This window comes from Benincasa hispida, chromosome 8 (assembly GCF_009727055.1).
Source record: "Benincasa hispida cultivar B227 chromosome 8, ASM972705v1, whole genome shotgun sequence".
NCBI classification, from domain to species: domain Eukaryota; kingdom Viridiplantae; phylum Streptophyta; class Magnoliopsida; order Cucurbitales; family Cucurbitaceae; genus Benincasa; species Benincasa hispida.
In genome coordinates this window covers 41,910,042-41,932,041 of record NC_052356.1, presented here as the reverse complement: position 1 = coordinate 41,932,041, position 22,000 = coordinate 41,910,042, and the positions used below count along the sequence as shown (strand labels likewise).

Sequence of the window (22,000 nt, the reverse complement as noted above, 5' to 3'; positions counted from 1 at the left end):
CTCCTCAACCAAGACAAAACGCAGGCCGTCAATAATTAAAACTGTATTGATTGTGTGTTCCCAGGTTGTGTAGTTATGATTATTTAATTTGTCGATGGCAAGCATATTAAGTGTAGTAGAATTCATATTGAATATTGCTGAAACATACAATTTATTTATATTAGTTAAACAAGCATGACCCAGTTTGAAAAACCAATAAATTTAGTAAAATAATTTAATACACCCTATGTGACATCTATTTTGCAATGATGCTTCAATGAGACAAGGTAAAAGCCACCATAGGATGATCATTTATCCCTTTACTGAATTGAGACTATCTCAACCAATAATTACACTAAAACAACTCTTGTTCTATAATTATTAGTCACCATAGTTTGTCCAAAAAATTGTTAACTAGCTTAACATTTTTCTTGTAAGTGTAACCCGTCATTTTAGATTCTAGAGTTCTACCCAATGAGCCAACCATAGGGAAAAACCAATTGGGGCGAAACTAAGAAATCCTATCCATTTCTAGAGTGTGAATAAAAAATAATGCAAACGTTATCCATAGGGAGGACACAAGCAAAGGTGTTTCGAGACCGAGCATGAAAGTTCACTACAAAATAATGAGAGAGACCGTGGGATGTGTTGACACACATCCCGCTCCCACTTACTATAAACACTCTCTCCATTCACCTTGTTATTGACCTATACAAACACCACCTGTAGGGGACACAAGCACAGGTGCCAAAAGGGAAAAAAGTGATAGAAAAAATGAAGTATCATATACCCCATTTTTCTTCCACTTAGTGTTTTATCTAAGATTAATTATCTTAGAAAAGTACGACTAATTATTTTTTGACTAAGTGATCGTTTAATTTCCCAAATGTAACATTTACTTTGGATAGTTAAACAATATTGATTATTGTTCATTAAATGTTTTAACAAACTTTTATCAATCATTGCATGCTTATAACAAATCCATCTAATTCATCTTCTAGGTCAATTCCTAGGTAGGGATACTCCATTTTCACCAGCTTAAATACCCCAGCCTAGATAGACTAATCTTTAGACAAAGGTCCCTTATAGATACATTTGCTACAATTTTAATCTTTTTATTCTAAATCAATTTAACCCTATTAAACTGATAAAAAGATTAAATCCATTTCTAATCTCATTAGAAATATTGTGATCATAGGTCTACCGTCAATCATATTTTAAATTATTTTAAAATGATTTTTAACTTATGTTAGCATGCAACTCTGTATTATAGGTTTTAATTTCTAATTTCATTTATTTATTTATTTATAACAATTATAAAGAATAAATGACATAAACTAAAATTTAAGATTGCATCTAATGACGTACTTTGTAAAAATATAACATTTATAAAATACCTAAAGTAATGTCATGCTGCATGCAATCTCATTTTCATTACTTAACCATACATAACATTTATATACCAAAGTAATAAAAAAAAAAATAACAACATTCATCCATACATTCAAACTATATATTATAACCATTATAATATAAATGATGCATGGTAATGTTATTAATATATGCAAACATAGATTATAATTCTAATATAATATGATGCAAGAGCATGCTATTAAATAAATCATGCAACTATATTATAACATTTATAATATTTATGATGCATGAATAATGCATAACCTATGGTGAGAATTTCTCTATGACATACATGATGACATATATAATAAAACAAATCATACATCCAATGCATAATTTAAAATAAATAAATAAACACGTTATTGAACCAGGATTGACTTTCTAACAATTAATTAAATTAATATAACATTTGTATTAATTTAATTAATAAAAAAATATTACAATAAAAAAAACAGTAGCTGAACCGCCTAGACCGAACTAACAACTCGAACCATTGGCGAACTGGGCCAACCATGCAAACTGTTGGCGAACTGGCCCAAATGCGTCCTCCTACACGTCTCAGAGCGTCGCAGCGCTAAGAAAACTGCTTTACGCCATCGCATCAGAGCGCTACGACGCTAGGGTACAGCGTTGCTATACAGAACCATTCTGTACAACTGATGTCTACTCCAAATTTCTCCATTTTTGGCCCCCGTAACTTCCAGATCTTTGTTGAAACAAAACATGAATGACACGGACAATTAATTTACGGACTCCATTGTAATTTACATCGAAAAAGGGGCCCTTACATACCGAATTTGTAAAAAAAAAAATAGTAAAATGAGAGACCAATCTCGAAACATCCACAATGTGCAAACCCCATATTCATTAAATAAATGTAGTAAAAAAACCAGTGCCCACCATAACTCTAAATTTTAATTCCCAAAAATTAAAATTGGGACTAAAAAACTTGGCTCTTATACCATTGAAGGTTTGTGAAAACCATGCAGATGTGTGATCGGATCCCAATTCTAGTTTTTTTTTTTTTTTAAGAAACGTAAAATTACAAAGACGGAAACATTATGCATTTGAAATATAAAACATGCTTTTAACAGAGATAAGAGAAGAAAATAGGTTAAGTCACTTACCCTTGAAGTGATGTATTATTCACTAATCCTCTCCAAATGGTCACGATTTCTCCTTGGCAAACGATCACCAAAAACACAGTATCCCAAAGACCAATTTGTTGGACACCACCAAATGGAAACCTTGATACTCTTTTGGGATAAGAATTCACAGGAGTTGTAGGCTCTGTGTTAATTTTTTGGGAGGAGGGATTGAGATTTTTTTTTTTTCTTTTAGGGAGAACTTTTTCTTAGAGATTACTTAGGGATTGAGATTCACCCTCTATGTTGGAAGTGATGATGAATAGAATACCCAGTAACTTCGAGAGAATTAGGGGAAGATATTTTCATAACTCCCCTGTTTAATTTAATTCAAAAAAAAAATTAATTTGATAAGATACATATAACTAACTTATCATAAAATATACATTATACAATATGTTATATCTAATATAACATATAAACTATAGTTTATATATTATATCAAATATAATATAACCTATAGTTTAATTTCTCTCACCAATGAAATTTAACATAAATCACATTTACATTAAATTTAACATTATACAATATGTTATATCTAATATAACATATAAACTATAGTTTATATATTATATCAAATATCATATAAACTATAGTTTGAAATTCTCTCAATAATCTATGGTATTTAATATAAATAAAATTCATATTAAATTTATTTATATGAATCCAATTCATATAATTAATATTTGAATCATATTCAATTATTTATTTTCTCTCAAAATAAATTTTATACTATAATGTATCAAATACATTATATTATCATATATAATTAATTTATATTAATTATATCATATATAATTAATTCCCTCAACTAATTTAAACAATTCAAATTAATCCAACATTAATTAGAGTTTAGATAATCCCAGTTGAGCTACCGATGGGACCTTATGGACCTATAGATTGAAGCTCTAATGGTACTTGGATAATTAATTAAACTCTTTAATTAAATTACCCAACTTCCATTAACTACTGGTCACTCTACTAAACACCTACAGTTGCACTCTTTGCACTACAGATTTATTTTTGTGTCCATTAGATATGAGCAATCAACGGTGCGATAACCCTTCACAAATTGCTGATAACTACAACTGGACCAAATTACTGTTTTGCCCTTATAGTTATATCTAACTCCTTAAGTACCATTAATCCCTCTAATGAACTACAAGCCATAGTCCAACTATCATCAGACCCTCTCGGCCTAAGAGATTGTGTCACATTGTTCAAGCCTCGGAATCAGCCCTTAGAGGAGCAATTTCTCCACTTTCTTTAATTATAGAGAAGAAGTAAATTCCTTTTTGTGTAGTGTTTTCAACTCTTCAATCAGACAAATCTCTAAAATGGTATGCATATTGAGTCAGTTAAACTGGTCACTCTCGTCCATACAGATCAAAGGACTGCCTTCATAGACATGAGTTCATAACTCACTCAGGATTCAGATCAAGTTACCTATGGTCATCCTGGTGAAATGTAAGTCTTTTCTATCAACGGTGTTATATAATGAGACTATTCATTTCATGGTCTAGTCTAATACAAACTTTTTGTATAGAACACCTCCATTCACATGTCTCCATACTAATGATCAAGATCAGATCATTTGTAGTACTTTACAACAATTATAACAACTACAAAACGGTTATATTCGTGGTATCATCAGGATAAGGTACTCAGCCTTATCCATCTACTACAGACCATTTAGGTTATCGCTTGAACATGATCCACCTGTATGTCTCCACATACATATTCAAGTTACAAAAGGCAGCCTTGGATCTTAGTTTATTAGTTTTGTGGGTTAATGCTACTAAATGTCAGATAAAATACCTGAGATTTTATTAAATAAATAAATTTTTTATACATTACAATTACAAAGTACATGACCCACGAGATTTAGGGCATCAACCCTAACAGATCAAAAGATCGCCTTCATAGGCAGGAGTTCACAACTCACTCAGGATTCGGGTCAAGTCACATATGGTCATCTTAGTGAAATGTAAGTCTCTTCTAACAACGGTGTTATTCTGAGAGACTATTCATTTCGTGGTCCGGTCTTATATAAACTTTTTGTATAGAATACCCTCATTCACATGTCTCCATATGAATGATCAGGATCAGATCATTTGTAGCACTTTACAACAATTATAATAACCACAACGCAGATCGTATTCGTAGTGTCACCAGGATAAGGTACCCAATCTTATCCATCTACTATAGACCATTTAGGTTATCACTTAAACATGATCCACCTGAATGTTTCCACATATATGTTTAAGTTATAGAAGATAACCTTGGATCTTAGTTTATTGGTTTTGTGGGTTAATGCAACTAAATGTCAAAATAAAATATTATTATTTTATTAGATAAATAAAAAGTTTGTACAATGTAATTATAAACTATAAGACCACGAGATTTAGGGCATCAACCCCAACACTAGAACAACCTTTCTACTTACCCTTAGGTCGAAAAGAAGTGAATCTCATCTTATGTAGCTATATTTCCAGCTATCCACTCAGTATCATCCCCAAAATGGTAGGCATAGTGAGTCGACAACTAAGGCCACTCTCACCCATAAAAATAAAATAACGATCCTCATGATCAGGAATTCATAATTACTCAGGATTAAGATTGAGTTATATGGTTATCAATTGAAATACTAATATGTTCATTGAACGGTGTTATAAAAGAGAGATTATATATTTCATAGTTCAATCTTACACAAACTCATTATATAGGATACCTTCACTTACATGTCTTGACATGAACGATTTGGATTAGATCGTTTGTAACAATTACAACATCTGTAACACTTTACAAAGTGGATTGTGCCCATAGTGTTACCAAGATAAGACACCCAATCTTATCCATATACTATAGACTTTTTGGGTTATTACTTGAACATAATCCACTTTTATGTCTACCACATACTGTTTAAGTTACATTAAATAACTTTGGATCTTAGTTTTTTGGATTTTGAGATATGCAAATAATAAATAACAATTTTTTGAAAATAAATAAAACTTTATTTATTTATAATTTGTTTACACAAATTTACAGACTACAGATTTAGGACGTAAATCCCAACATTTCTATCTTAAGAAAACTAAAGCCAAATGAAATGATAATGAAGAAAGCAAAGTATTATTGGGTGAAATTATAAGTTTAATTATCAAAGTAAGCATAACTCGACATTGAGTTAGCTGGATGAGTTGTGTCTAATTTTGAGAGGAGGGGATGTTGGCTGATGGGCCACCCCTTTGGTCGTGGTTTGTTATTGGGTTCGATGTCAACTAACTAGAGTATTTAGGCTTTCTCAAATAACACAAATAGTCTAAATAAATAAGTCTGATTACACAGTTGTCTAAACTTTCTTATTTTTTATATAAATAATCTAATGGGCTATTATCTTACACAAATTATGATCTAATTTTCTTTTTCAACACTTCTTGCCATTAAAAATATATATATATAAAAAATAAACTTAATATTAAAATAAGCATGTAATGGAAGTTTCTTACGACTGTGAACTTCCCAAAATGATCTTCTTTTCAAAACCTACACAAGTAAGTAGAGTTTCTCAAAAGATCTGAAAATTGGTGCTCCCGTAAATGAAAGGAAGAATTGGCAAGAAGCTTCGAAGAAGAAAATAAGATATATTTGATATATATATCACTATATATTTGAATTTTTAGAAATAAACTAGGGTATATTTGATAAGTCCATGAACAAGACAATTTTTACATTTTCTAGTATATTTTTAAACACGCCAAAAAATAAATCATGGTATATGTGATATATATTTTCCAATAAATTGTCAGTATATTCTAAAAGAATTGAATTCCTCGGCGGAAGCACATGAACGCATGTGCCAATGAAATTCATTTCGAAAAACTTAAAAAACAGAGAAAATACATAGAACATGTACATGATAAACATTAATTCTACATCATGAATTTAGGGAATGAGAAGAATACCTCTTGAAGACCGTCTTCAACAAAATCCTTCTCCTTGTGTCAGTCTCACAAATAAGACACGAATTCAAGACTTCTTCCAATTCCCACAAACAGTCGCGAATACTGAGTGAGACACTGCCACTAGGTTACCTTGCTATTCTCAGGACAAATATCAAGGATGGTGGAATCCTTATTTAGAAGAGATACATTTTTTTAGAGATAATTTGAGGAAAAAGATAAAGGTTTTTTAAAAAAATATATATATTTTTTTTTATTATTATTTTTTTTTAAATGTGAGAATGTGAAAGAATTGGTTGGAGGAGAAGTTACAACTCCCTTCCACCAATATATAGAACAACTCCCTTGGGAGTTATTCTCATTTAATATATATATTAAATCAATTTTAATATCTATCTATCTATCTATCTATATATATATATAATATATATATATATATATATATATATATATATATTATATATATATTAATATTAATAATTAATTAATTAACTATAATGTATTTAATTTCATTTGAATTATATTCAAATAATATCATCTCACATAATCTATAGTTTTAATATGAATCTCATTCATATTCATTTTAGCCTATAATTATAATATGAATATCATTCATATTATTTAATATTTGAATCTTATTCAAGTACATTATTCTCTCATATAATAAAGTATAATTTTGAATCTCATTCAAAATTAATTTTGTATCATAATGTATTTATATACATTATTTAATTGTATCTCATACAATTAATTTTCTTGTATAATTTGAACAATTCAAATTAATCCAAAATTAGATTATTCTTGTTTTACCCTTAATGAACTAGTAATAGGATCTAATGGACCTACAAATTAGAAGCTCCAGTGGTACTTGATTAATTAATTAAACTCTTTAATTAAATTAATCAACATTCATTAACTTCTGGTCACTCCACTAAAGATCTACATCTCCACTTTTTGCACTGTAGATATATTTCAGAGTCCACGAATATAACCAATCAATAGTAAGTTGATCCTTCATGAATCGCGCGTAGTTATAGTTGGGTCAAAATTATTGTTTCACCCTTGTAATTGCATTTAACTCTTTAAGTCCCATTGATCCTCTAATGAACAACATGTTTATGGTCTTACCATAAACAAAACCCTATTGGGACAGTGAGAGGGAGGGGTCCCATTGTTCAAGACTCGGAGTTAGTACTTAAGAGAGCAATTTATCTACTTATCCTAAAGACGGGAAAGAGTGAATTTCATCTTGTGTAGTTATGTTCCCTACTCTCTACTTCGAACAAATCCCCAAAATAGTAGGTCTATTAATTCTGCAAATCTAGTCACTCTCTCCTATACAAATCAAAGGTTTGCCCTCATAGACATGATTTCATAACTCACTTAGGATTAAGGTCAAGTCACCTATGGCCATCCTATGGAATGTTAATCTCTTTAGTCAAATAGTGTTATAAAGAGAGATTAATCATTTCGTGGTCCAGTCTTATATAAACTCTTTATATAAAATACCATCACTCAAATGTCTCCACATGAACGATTAGGATCAAAGCGTTTGTAATACTTTACAATTCTTATAACAATTACAAAGTGAGTCTCATTCATAGTGTCACCAGGATAAGGATCCAAGATGAGGCATCCAAGCTTATCCATATACTACAGGTCATTTAGGATATTACTTGAACATGATCCACTTGTATGTCTACCACATATGTTCAAGTTTTATAAAATAAGATTGGATCTTTCTTTAGTGGGTACATATATAAAATAATCAATCATTATTTCAAATAACTTATTAATTACGAGGCTTTAGGATATACATGATGTATGATACATCCCAACATATTCAACATATGTTTGAGATTTCAGTGGAGAGGTGATTGATTTTCAACTAGAAATATATAAGAAAATAAATGAAATCTCTTAAAATGAAGAAAAAGTTAATTCTAAATATCATGCATTAAATGAATATTAATCAAAATTAATAAATAACAAAAACAAAGTCAAAATTTGAAAATGATGTTAATAAGACAAGAAGTAAATATTTCCAAATTCTATTGAGGGATACAATGTAATAGTGATATTTCAAAAATAAAATCCTTATACAATTAATAGTAAATCTGAAAATGATATCTTTTTATTTTAAAATATTATGAAATTAAAAGATGAGAGAATATCAAAAAGTTAAAAATGTCTGAAAGTATTGTTAAAATCTAGTTATGGAATATTATTAAAGTTTAAAATACTCGTGAAATATTAGTTATATAGTATGTTAATTCCCTAAATTTTTTTTGTATTAAAAAAAACAAAAAACAAAAAACAAAACTCAAGTGATATATAGTTAGAATTATCAACGGGAATAACTTGGGCTTTTGGCCCATAGAAAAATGCATTTTGAGAGAAAGTAGTATTTTATCCCACATTAGAGAAGATTTGGAATTGTTAAAGGGATTTATACCCAAAGACTTGCATGTGAACTTCCAAATTGTGGTTACGGTGGTAGTAGACACTTTTCCCATATGTGCCTACGATTGTCATTTGTCTAGTAGGATGAGTTTAAATAATTGTGCTTGGCGTAAATTTTTTTTACTACTTTCTCTTCAAGTTGTCGTTTTATTAACATTTCACATTTGTTTTACCAATAAGTAAATTGATGTTAGATGTTCAAATTGGTTACCCCGTTGCCGAACTAAAAAAAAAAATAAACAGGTGTTGTTATTAAATTTTGATGTTTATATCTATTTGATTCTTGAACTTTAAAAACATATTTAATAAGTTTCTAAAGTTTCAATTTTGTATCTAATAGTACCATGGCAACTTTGAAGTTCATAAAAATTAATTGATTAATTATATATAAATTTGAATTTTATTTCTTATGGAACCTTTAACTAGTTAGGAGTGTACAAGTGTTGGGTTGGGTTGGGAGAGTTTCTTGGACCAACTCTTCAAATTTGGATTGGGTTGGATTGAGTTATCAAGTTATTATTCTTTTTTTATTATTATTATTAATTTAAAGTATTTAAACTTATAAAAAATGCATGACTAATAATAAAAATTTCATAAAAATCAAAGGATAACTATTAAATATCCATGATATTTATTACAAATTTAAGCAAAGATAAATATCGTAACAATCCTAAAAGAAAAATATTAAAAATTCCAAATTCATCAATTCAAAGTCAATCAAACATTGAATAAGGATTCGGGCTGCGTCAGGTTGGGTGATTTAACTCTGGGTGTTAGTAGAATTGTAGAATTTAAAAATATCAAAATTTAGGAACTAAATTTGTAATTTTGAAATTTAAATAACTAGATTGATATCATTCTCAAAGTTTAGAGACTAACTTCATAATTTAATATGTTATAAAACAAATATTAAATATAAATGCGGTTCCTATGGTTTGGAGGGCATTAGAATTTACTAATTTAGTTCTTATGATTTGACAACCCTCATAAATAGTTTTTATGGTTTGATAAAATCCTCACAAATAATTTTTACAGTAGAAAATATTTATGAGAATTTTATAAAATCATAGGGACTAAATTTTAATTATAAATCATATGGGTTAAATTTTAATTTTTTTTCAAACTATATAGACCATATTTGTAATTTAACTTAAAATAAATAACAATGAGATGAATTGGATCAATAACTACGTGTAAGCATTTGAATATAATTGCGTCAATAACAAGACTACATGAAGCAAATTTAAGATAGAGATGTTATATAAGAAAAAAGGGAAAAAAAAAAAAGGAAGGAAAGTCTTTTGCAAAAAAAAAATGAAGAGTAAAGTTTGTAGTTGAAGGAATGATAGTTTAAGGGCAAACTTTTTTGTTTGTTTTTTGTTTGTTTTTTTTGAAAATATTAGGTGGACATTAGAAAGATGGGTGGGCAAATATGTGGATATGACGTGGAGTGGAACCCAACAGAAATAAGGTACACGTGTGACATCCATATTTAATGAATGCATCCCTTCACTTCGTCACCATCATTAGACTGCTCTCGATCCCACTTTTCAAAATAATTCAATATGGCTACCACATTATGGATGCTCTCCTCTAAACTCTTGAATACTAGTGAAATCGTAATCTTTTTTTCCTTCTATATCTAAAAATATAAAATTGCCCGAGTCATACCAACATTTACAAATAATTTCTCCTTAAGATCATTTAACTCCTTTTCTAAGTTTGAAAAATGAGTAGAACATTTATTCCTTCCGCTTGTTCAAATTATCAAATGTTTAATCACTTAGGGGACGTTTGGTATGTAGAGTTGAGTTGAATTGATAATTATTATAAGAGGAGAGTAATTGGGAGAGTTGATCCGAATAACGAAGTGAGAAATGTGAATTAACGCGAATAACGAGGTAATAAACTTTTTTATAGTTGTGAACCAAACGGTGAGTAGGTTTTTTTACCTGCCCAACTCAACCCAACTTGAGAGCCAAATACCCCCTTAAAGATTATCATATGTCATAGTGAACATTTTACTAACATAAATAGTATAATTAAAAACATGTTAATATTAAGATAGTTGAACTTGTCTTTTAAGTTAACTACGGCAGAAAAATGCCAAATTATCAAACTTTGAAATGAATTTATCTTTTGTTATTAAAAAAAAAACAAACAAACAAACTCATAAATGATAACAAATATGTTATACAAAATTTAGAAAGTTGATGTTAACGAACAAAATTTAGAAAGTTGATGTTAACGAAAATGTAATTGTCTCAATGTAATATAAATGTTGATGGAAATATCAACAAAATATCTGTGTCGATTTAAAAAAAAATATAATAATAATAAATTTAAAAAAATATTTATTGATAAATAAACAACTTTTTAAACCCATTAATGTATTTATTATATATATTATATTTATATTAGAGATTTTTGTTACTTATTTTACATGCTTCATAGATCGTTTTAGGACATGATATAATACAAATATCGATTTACTCAGTAGATGTTTTAATAATAAAAAAAAATAAAAATATAATATTGGTGTGTTTCAAGGTATATATATGTGTGTGGAAGTGGGTGGGCCCGGGAGTGTGGTTTTTAAGTCTGATCTAGTCACGGATCGGTTGCCAGGTGGTCAAGCACGTCCACGTCAGTGGGCCCAAGCACGATGGAGATTCCACGACGAGGCTTTGGGGTTTTTCTTTTTTTCTTTTATATATATTTACCAATTACCATAGTGGCCTGACTGTCCCCACTCTGATGGTGACGGTTGTGTCGTTTTAATAAAACCCACCTTTTGGCAAAACCTTAATCTGACAAGATCATGCCCATCATATGCACACGTGGCTCTAATCCATCGAAGCCCCTCACTTCCGGGCTTTCATGGTCGGTAGATCTAACCGGCTACCAATTACCTTACACGCGTCTCTCTCTCATTGGTTTCTATTTTTCCTTTTCTACAGTCAACGGATAAGATAGCTCTGCCGTTTCCCCGCCCTAGCCTTTTTCTTATGGCCTTTTCTAACCCCCAATAGATCCCCGCCACGTACGCCCTTCTTAATTATTTACTATATATTCTTTTATTTCCTTAATTTTATAATATATCCCCTAGAAATTTGGTTTAATATTTTGATGATGATATTGAAATTACATCAATAACATGTCTATACATGGATCACTACTACCGATCATAACTTCTTCTAAATGTAAATTCTTTTTTTTTTTTTTCTTGAATAAATATGAAAACTAAATATTATCATATTGAATTTGGAGATCATTTTGAAGTCTTCATAATTTTGATCTCTTGAGGTTCGATGGTGTCATATTTTGGAGAAAGTATGGAAAAAGATGGGAATATGTTTGAAAAAAATGTATGGGTTATAAGTAAGAAGAAAGGTTTTTGATTTGGATGGGATAATTTGACTAAACTCAAAAGTTTATGTGGGCATGTAAGTGGGAAATCAGCATCAAATGGACCATTATTATTTTTTTATTGTTATTATTTTGGAGGAATTTTGTGGGTTTTCTTTTTTCTAAAAAAAAATTCAAGGCTGAGAATGATTATTATGAAATATCCATTGATTTAATTGCATCTTCATCCATTATGTTTACAAGTCATTTTCTTAATGAAAAATTTGTCTTCCATTGAAAACACAGCTTCTTCCACTCCAAATAATGCCTCTCCATACCACAACACTACAGATTCTGAATTTTTCCATCAACTCTACCAAATCACCATGTGCTTTGTCTCCTCTCCACTCTTTCTTGCTTTCTTTCTTCCTTTTTTTTATCATTTCTTTCTTTCATTTTTCTCTCTCTTCTTTGCTCGGGTGGGTTTGAGTTTTATGTATAATGTGACATTATGAGGTTGAATCCATGTTTGATATATGTTAGTTTACTAACTATACGCTACAAAATTGTCAATTTTACCATTTACTTGTATATGTTGATATCAAAATTTAGACAGAGAAAATACATCTGAACTTCACGTGACAACAACAGTAAATTTTTAGTTTAGGAAAGAGAAGATTTACAAAACAAAAGAAAATGACTCCAAAGCCAAAATAGATAACTGTATAATGAAAAAGATAAGTCAAAAGTTTAGGAGAATACCTAGAGTTCATCTTAATTCTCTAGTATTAGGATATGAGTTTCTCCTAATGTAGAACAATTTCGGATTAAATCTTGGGTAGCCCAATGATTTGTGAGTTCTCAACTAATTTAAGCTTAAGTTTACTTTATCTAAGACTTATCTTCTCTGGTCTTTCCTTGGCATTTAGCCTATTTTATCATGTTCGAGTTTATCCACAACAACTTATACGAACTACCAGTTTTGTTGAGAATGCAAACAAAGTCCAACATTGACTAAAGAAGACAAATATCTCCTATGAAATGATGTCTTTGGGTGAAACATCATAGTCATGAGAATTTATACACAAAATATATAATATCATATTATTTTGTTGTCTAAATTCATAAACTAATTACATGTTATAGAAATTCAAATTTTTTTCCTATTAAAATGGTGAGTCAAGCATGTAATTCTTCAGGTGTATTGGGGAGATTTGGTGGTTGTCACTGTATCACTAGACTTAGATGGAGTGCAATACTCAAAAAGGTGGTTTTTTATTTTGGTCCAATAGAAAAGCTAGGATCTTGAAGTTGACTGCCAACACCTTCAAAGAAAAGAAGGAAAGAAAAAAAAAAAAAAAAAGAACAATCCCCACCAGAACAAGAAACTTTATTAGTGACATGATTCTGCAAGCTACCCATTAATGGCATATGATAAAGTCAACTGGCTTTTCTCTTCATTACATTGCTTCAAAAAGGAATCATCAAATGGCATAAGGGATCAGATCAGCCCTCATTTTGTTTGTGGAGACACTGCTCCACAAAGCTACACAAGAAAAAATTTAGCCTTTTCTTCTCATCATTTTGCCTCCTTAGCCATCCATTTGCTTGTTCTGATTTGTGATTTTCCAACAATTGTGAACAAAAAGCCTATAGTTTAAGGTTAAGATAGAGTGAGCCAAACCCCTGAAATGGGGCTCAAAATACAGTGAAAATAATGACATTCAATTTGAGTTGACATTGAAAAACCTTAACATCTTCAAAAGTATCATCAACAGATCAAAGGGTGAATTGAAAAGCATCCTTCAAGGTGGCGACATAATTGTTAAGAAATCAACAATCAAAGATGAATAGAAAACGTAAATTAATAAAGAACTGACATAAAGATTTACGTAATTCACTAACAATGTGTTAGCTACGTCCACGAGCAGTACTGTTAGGGAGAATAATTCACATTACAGATAAGTGAAACCCCTGTACTTGGTTATTTGAAGCACTAGATATCAGATCCAAGACATTCCAACAATAATTGAGATGATATTATTTACTCACATTAAAAGGAAACAAGGATTATATAACAATAGAAACCACCCTCAACCAAAACCCAAGAAGATTACAGGATGGATCGAAATCGTCCACAGAAACTAAACCCGGCTTGACAGTGGGCTTGGTCTACCATTGCTTGGATCATGATTTATTACTTCAAAATACTAGAAAAAACATGCTTTTAGGTAAAGAAGATGGTACAGGAAAGAAAGCACAACACAGAAAAAGACTCATTAAGACCAGGACCAAAGGGCATTGTCTTCAATGGGGAATACAAAATTACAAGAACTTGTGGGCGGGTCAGAGTAGTCGACATCTTCGAGCTTTGGGAAGATGTAAGGGGGCAATAGATTCTTTCCCAAGTTATCTTCTTCGTCTTGCGATAAATCGGATTGATCGGGATCAAAAATATAGGAAGAATCTCCAGGCTCTAGGAGTGAAGAGTGAACCCCATCAGTGTAGTGTGGGCTATCTGAATCAAATATATCACTTTTGACTGAACTGATATCCTCTTGCTTACAACCCAGCTTTGAAGATTTGGAGAATTCATCATCCAAATGTGAATCAACAACCAGATTATGAGGTGGTTCTTCACCAAATTTGTCAACTTCAGACAGCACAGAGTTTCCTCTTTCTTTTTGTCTGTGTTGCAGTTTGTCTGTTAGGAGAAGAATCTGCAATATCCATATAAACATTTTTTCTTGGTAATCATGAAAACCCAACACAGCTTAATCAGTAATAATGGAAGTGAATTTTCAAGAACATTTTAATTTTTACCTCAGCTTTTAGTGAATCCTTCTCCTTGAGTAGGTTTTCATAGTCAACCTTAAGACTTCCATAGCTGGATTGAAGGGCCTCATAGTCCTTTTCCAGCTGTTTTGTTTTCCATCGAGCTCGACGATTTTGAAACCATATAGCAACCTGACGAGGCTGCAGCCCAAGGTCTTTTGCTAGTTGAACTTTCCTTTCCGGTTCGAGCTTGTTCTCAGTCTCGAAACTTTTCTCGAGGAACCGGACTTGATCAACAGTTAAACGCCTCTTTTTTTCAGGGTGATGAAAGTAATCATCCAAGTCTTCATCCCCATTATCTTCACTATCGAACGGGCAAAAGAACGATCTATTCGATCCATTTCCTCCACGAATATCTTCGAAACTCATCATGGATCTTGAACCTACACCAGAACAATCTGTCAAGAAGATCAACTTGAGCATGTATATAATCACACAACATCTAATTAATGTGCCATTTACATCAGTCTTACGACACAATCCGTTTAATTTACATCAAAAACACTAAAAGTGATAATCAACTGTCTTCTTGAATCGTGTACACAAGTTTTACTCCACAAGTGATACGTGTCAAATGATATCAATCAATCTCACACATTCTTCTTCACAATTGAACTGCTAGAACTGAGCTAACAAGCAGAAAACAAACTAAAAACAGAGAGAAAACTGAGCAAAAGGTAATAACATTCAATTTCAAAATCAGAGACTAATGATCGACTTCAAACAGCCAAAAGCATTGGAAATTCAACAGATAAATAACTTTTTACAATCACAATCAATACAGAAACCCAAAGGGTAACCAAAACCATCAATTCCAGAGAGAAGCATCAAAGAAATCAAAGAAACAGAGGAAAAACTGAAAAGATCAAGAAGAAGGGAGATACCAAGCAGAGAAGGGGAAGTAGAAGAAGATGACCCAGAAAGGAACAGAGCATTAAGAGGCTCAGAAGCAAAAGACCCTCCACGATTCTGAAGTAAAACACAATGATTAGAAGAAACACCACTTATACTACCACCGTCGTCGCCGCCACCACCGCCACCGTAGACCCTCCGACTCGCCATAAGCCTAAAGACAAAGAAATGATTCCTTCTTTCAAACTGCCATCAAGAAAAACGGATAAGATTATCCAGTGGGTCTGTGATTTTGAGAGTAATCTTAAGGCTTATGGCGAAAGAAGCTGGTGATTATGATTTCTGTGATGTGTGAAGTGTGGGAACAACCGCAGCTCACACCCATCACTCAGAAGAAGATCGATTAAGAGATGGGTCTTAGGGGTTTTTTTTATCCTCTCCCCAAATTGGAATTGAAGATTGGGAGGAAATGGTTTCTGGGTTTGGAGAATCTTCTTCTTTCCATCCTTCTCTTTGGAGGAGGAAGAACTTGGTGGGCTTTTAATGGCAGCAGCAGAAAGCTTCTGATCAATTTGTAGTTACCACAATACCCTTCTTGTTTGTTTTGTGACTTATTTCTAAATTGTATTCTAAGAACCTTTATTACTTCTTCTACTTCACAACTAGGTTTTTAATTGCATCATTTTTTAAACAAATAAATTTTGGGTGATAAAGAATTCTACACCTAAACGTCTTAATTATTGGCAGCACGAGCATAACTTAATTGGTATAAAATTAGTACTATCAATTTTAATATTAGAAATTTGGTTCCTTTCCCTAACGTAAAAGAAAAAACGTTTCGATATTGCAATATCTTTTAAAAACAAGTGAGTTCCTAGATAACATTTTATGCAACTCATCTGATATTAGATAACAACGGGTAGATCCTACAAAATTTAGTCGATGGCAATTTAAGATATTATTTTTAGTATAACAAATGTGTGTATCAGGTTTGTTCTCAAATAAAAGAGCAGATGTTTCTACTGCTGCCATATGCTTAGGTTGTTATAACTTGAAAATTTTAATATCATAAATTGTATATATGGGTCTAAACCCTTAAAAAAAAAAAAGACGTTTTAGTAATTTGGTTAACCCATTGTTTTAAAAAATTCATTTTAGTAATTTGGCTAACCCATTTTCCAAAATATTTGTTTTAGTAATTTGGTTATAATAGAAGAATTGTTATAGCTAAAAATAGTGTAAATCAACTAACATTTGTTGTAACCAAGAAATCTATAGTTCAAATTTCTCATCTTATTTATACTAGAAAAAGAAATCTTAGAAAATAAATGAATTATAATACGAGATAAGAATAATTATATAGTTTTTATAAATGAGTTATAATAAGAATAATTATATAGTTTTTATAAATAAGTAATAGGAGATAAGAATAATTATATAGTTTTTTTTTCTTTTTTTTTGAAGAGGGAATAATTGCATGACTATTTATTGAAAATTAAGTGATTATCATTGTATTTGAGAAAAAAAAAAGTATGCATGAATATGTTGAAGCTGAATGTTGATTAATGTCAAAGGAGCCTAACATGACCTAGAGTGAATAATGGCACGAGAGAAGCATAATGTTTCCCAATTATATGTTTTGCCAACCAAACATTCAAGCAAAATTAATAAAATGAATGTTACTAGCCTCTATACTAAGTCTAAAATAAAGTATACAAATATTTAAACAAAAAACAATGAATTCTAGATAAAAATATGAAATTTATTTCAATATCAATAAGATATATACTATCAAAATAATATGTTAACATTTTTCTTTACAATATATAGAGTGAGGAAATTGAATTTCTAAAAACCTCAAGTTGATTAGTAATACAAGTATGTGTCAATTGCATTATGTTTACATTGACAATAAATGTACTGTCAACTTAAACATTGTTCGAGGCATGTTTGAGAGAGTGTTTATAAAATAATTAAAACTATTTTTGTCATTTTTAAAATCGCTATGAAACATGTTTTTAAGGATTCAAAACCAATCTTGATAAAATGAAATTTGAATAGAAAAGTATAAAATTAAATATTAAATTAATTTTAAGTGATTAAAGACATATTTCGAAGTGATTTTGAATTATTTTAATTTTAAAATCACTCTCAAACATGTACTTAATTATTTAATTAAAACATATTTTCAATAAAAGATTTAAAGGTTCGAAATTTCAACTTCACACATAGAGTTAAACTCAAGGAAAAAAAAAATCAAAATGAAAGGCATGATTAGAGATATGAAATGTTCTTTTTCTATACAAATAATCTTAAAATGAATTTTATATGATGTTAAAATATGGAAATCTTTTAAAATAGAAAAATTAGGAAACTGTTGGCAGATAATAGCAAAATTTAATCATCTTTATCCTTCTTCATCTATCACTAATAAAACTTATTAATATCTATTAGTGATAGAAACTGATAGAACTTTATCATTGATACAAGTCTATTAGTGTCTATCAATATATTTTTATTATTATTATTTTTAGAAGGGACGGTTGCATATATAGACATTAAACCTAAAGTATTAGCAGATATAACATAATATAAAACAAAATTACATTTTGTCAAATTTAAATAGTCTATCAATGATAAACTATATTATTGGTAGGAGTCTATTAGTGATAGACTATATCACTAGTAATAGTCTATCAATGATAAAAGTATATCGCTGATAGACTTGAAAGTCTATCAACGATACAAGTCTATCATTAATATAAAGTTATACATTTAGTTATTATTCTTAAAAATGCTATCAATTGTAATTATCCTTTTTATAAATAGTTTAACATTTTTTCTATTATAAAAATTTCTCGATAAAATACCTTAATGATTTTATTTTTTTGTTATTAATTAAATTTTCATTGGTTGAGGAAAAAAAATTGTTACTTGTATTCTTTGTGATAACTGATAATCAATACTCCTAAATCCAACCGATCTTTTCTATTGATTTGAAATGAATTGTTTTTTTTCCAAATTCAATTATCTAATTTCCTTCTTTGGTACCATTTATTGAAAAATTGCAAGTTTGTTTTAAATACTAAATAATTCAATAATTTTTTTTAATATGATAAATAGAGGTAAGAGATTTTTCAACTTAAAAAAAAATAATACATACCAATTATCGTTGAACTAGACTTATTACGATAAATTTATTTAAGGCATAATTTAATGGTTACGATCATTTCTATTAACTCTACAAAAAAATTCTCATCAAATCGAGGATTTTCATAGTTTGTTTTTATTTATTAAAAAAATTTCATAAAATTATTGCCATTATTTGTCAATGCTAACAAACAAAAATAAGGAATTTGACAGAACTTTAGAAAATTAAAGATAAATTCAAAATCACTCATTGCTTTAACTAGCATGTAAAAGCTTGTCCCTAACCACTTCAATCTTTCTTTTGGTATCAATATTTTTGTTAGTTCTAACTTTTTTTTTTCTCTTTACTGTTTGTATCAATATAAAGTTAACTTTAATATATTTATTTGTCTCAGATTTGAAAGATAAATATAGTTTTGCATATATAACTTAAATTTTAAATTTAGCAAAATTGATTGTAATTTACTAATGCAATAAGCCATAGATTTTCAGAATCATGTGAAGATTACCCTTTAAAAAGAAGAATTAATATTTGAATGCATTAAATATCTATTTGTATCTACTCCATCAAACTAAAAAGTGCAACTACAAGCACTTGATATGCATAAATAGAAAATAATTGCATGTGACACACCATTGAAACAACTTTATCATTTTTTGGCCCCTTTCATATTGTATCCAATGGCATTTTGTGATCAAACTTGGTATATTTTATAATTATATGTTTCCTTTTTTTTTTTTTCTATTTGAATACATATCTTTTCATTTTCTCAATTCCCCTAAGTAAGAAAGAAAATGGTGATCGAAATTATTTTTTAAAAAAATATAGTTTCTCTTTCTAATTATTCATACTGATATGTTACTGAACAAACTATATATGAAAAATGAAACAAATAAACCAACACAAAAACTCTAGAATAATTTTTTTTTTGTTTGCATTTGAATCATAATTTCACACGAACACAGACTTTATTGAGAGATAGGAGTATTTATGATGGAACCAATAAACTAAATTTCTATCTAAATAGATGTGTGGGACAGATTAGAAGACTCTTGTGAATAATGATCTTACATTTCGATTTTTAGCTCAATGTTATTGTTATGTCATAAATATTATAGTTTAACGGATAAGTTGTAGGTTTAAATCTTTTCGAAAAAAATAAATAAATAAAAATGAGAACCGAGACACGAAAGGGGTAAAATGGGAAATTGAGGGAATAAAGGGGGGAGAGAGAGAAGATGGAGATGACAACGAGGCAATGGAGAGAAAGGTAGGGCAGAAAACAAAGGAATCCTGTCCCATCAATCGCTTTCCATGATTTGGCGGACTGAGTCATGGGCCCGAGTTCATTATCTTCAACTAAAATTAAGGCTGAGTCACTCGCACATGTCACTCGCTCATCGGCTGCCCACCATTTTACGTGGACCCACCATTGGTCCACGTCATGTGCTTCTGGGTCCACCTGTCCCTTCCCTTCCACATTTTAAATTGCCATCATCTCTCCACCTTGGCTATGTGGGGCCCTCTCCTAGCATCCAATTCAACAAATCTATGTATATATATAAATCTCCTTACAATAAAATTTATTCCATTTTAGTTCTAAATTTATTTTCGGCAAATATCACTTTTTATCCCTAAATTTTGAGATATATAAATAATTATATTAATTTTAATTATGAACTTTTGTGATTGTATTAATTTACATTTTTTTTTTAAAGATTTTGTTCGTCTAGTATAATGTGAGACTTATAATTTGAATCAATTAAACTTCTAAAATTTTATAAGTCAATCAATATAAATCGTTCATTACAATCACCTTTAAAATCGTCCATGCATTTATTTTCAAATATGTTAGACTCCTTCAAATGTCAATTTAACAAAATGGATTGTTCTAGAGTAAATGTATTGACGATTTTAAAGAAAAATCTATCTAAGAGTCTAAAGTTGATTCTGTTATGAAAGTTTAGTTGTTTAATTAATATAATTATAAGTTTCGCACGAAAGTGTAAATTGATACATTTACAAAAGTTCAAAGTTTAAACTGATACAATTTTGAGTTCGGGGTTTAAATTGTACATCCCTAAGTTTAGATGTATAAATTGATGTTTTTACAATATTTTTGAATTTTTGAATTTTTAAAAATAATTATTTCCTCTATGGTATTGTTGTGCAAATGTAAAAATAACATAGCTACAAATATGTGTAATATGACCGGTTGACACCGATATGACTATGAGCACATATGGACCCAAATCAAACTCTTCTACCTCGTCTATTCTCTTATCTTTATGTGCTCATATCAAACTCTTTTACTTCATGTTTTATCTTATCTTTTGCAAGATTTCTATCATCTAATACATTGTCCTAATCAATTTATATGTGAATCTTTTAAGTTCAGCAACATGTGAGGTTGGAGTATTCAAACCTTTAATTTCTTGTCGAAGACATTTGCTTGAACCAATTGAACAATACTCAGATTATATGTGACTTTAGTATATGTGTACATATTATATTAATAAACATCTTAATAGCTTTGAAATGATTATGGAATAAACCTATACACTCTTTTAATATACTATATATATTATATATATATATATATATTATATATAAATCTAGGTTTGGACAAAATAGTCTTTTGATTTATTCTATGGTTTTTATACAATTACCTTATGTTTTTTTCCCTTTCATACTCAACCCTACAACCTCAAATTATAACCAACACAAAATGAAAATACAATATGCAAATATAACATCTACTGAAAATTGGCATTTCATGTCCATTAAATATGAGATAATAGTTTATATCAAATTAATACCTCTCAACATTTTAATTATGAAATTAAAATCCA

The 22,000-nt window shown here is 29.7% G+C and overlaps 1 protein-coding gene across 2 annotated transcripts; it reads right to left on the bottom strand.

Moving 5' to 3' along the window:
* Positions 1-14,327: 14,327 nt before the first annotated feature.
* On the bottom strand, positions 14,328-16,580 carry LOC120083292 (homeobox-leucine zipper protein HAT5-like). 2 transcript variants are annotated; one of them, XM_039038969.1, is made up of 3 exons: positions 16,030-16,580; positions 15,134-15,543; positions 14,328-15,030 (listed from the first exon to the last, which is right to left on the bottom strand). In XM_039038969.1, the coding sequence occupies exons 1-3, from the start codon at positions 16,205-16,207 to the stop codon at positions 14,590-14,592; spliced, it is 1,029 nt and encodes a 342-aa protein (XP_038894897.1). In that variant the 5' UTR covers positions 16,208-16,580; the 3' UTR covers positions 14,328-14,589. The 2 variants fall into 2 exon arrangements, with proteins under 2 accessions (XP_038894897.1, XP_038894898.1); XM_039038970.1 differs by having other exon boundaries at positions 15,134-15,528; positions 16,030-16,575.
* Positions 16,581-22,000: the final 5,420 nt, after the last annotated feature.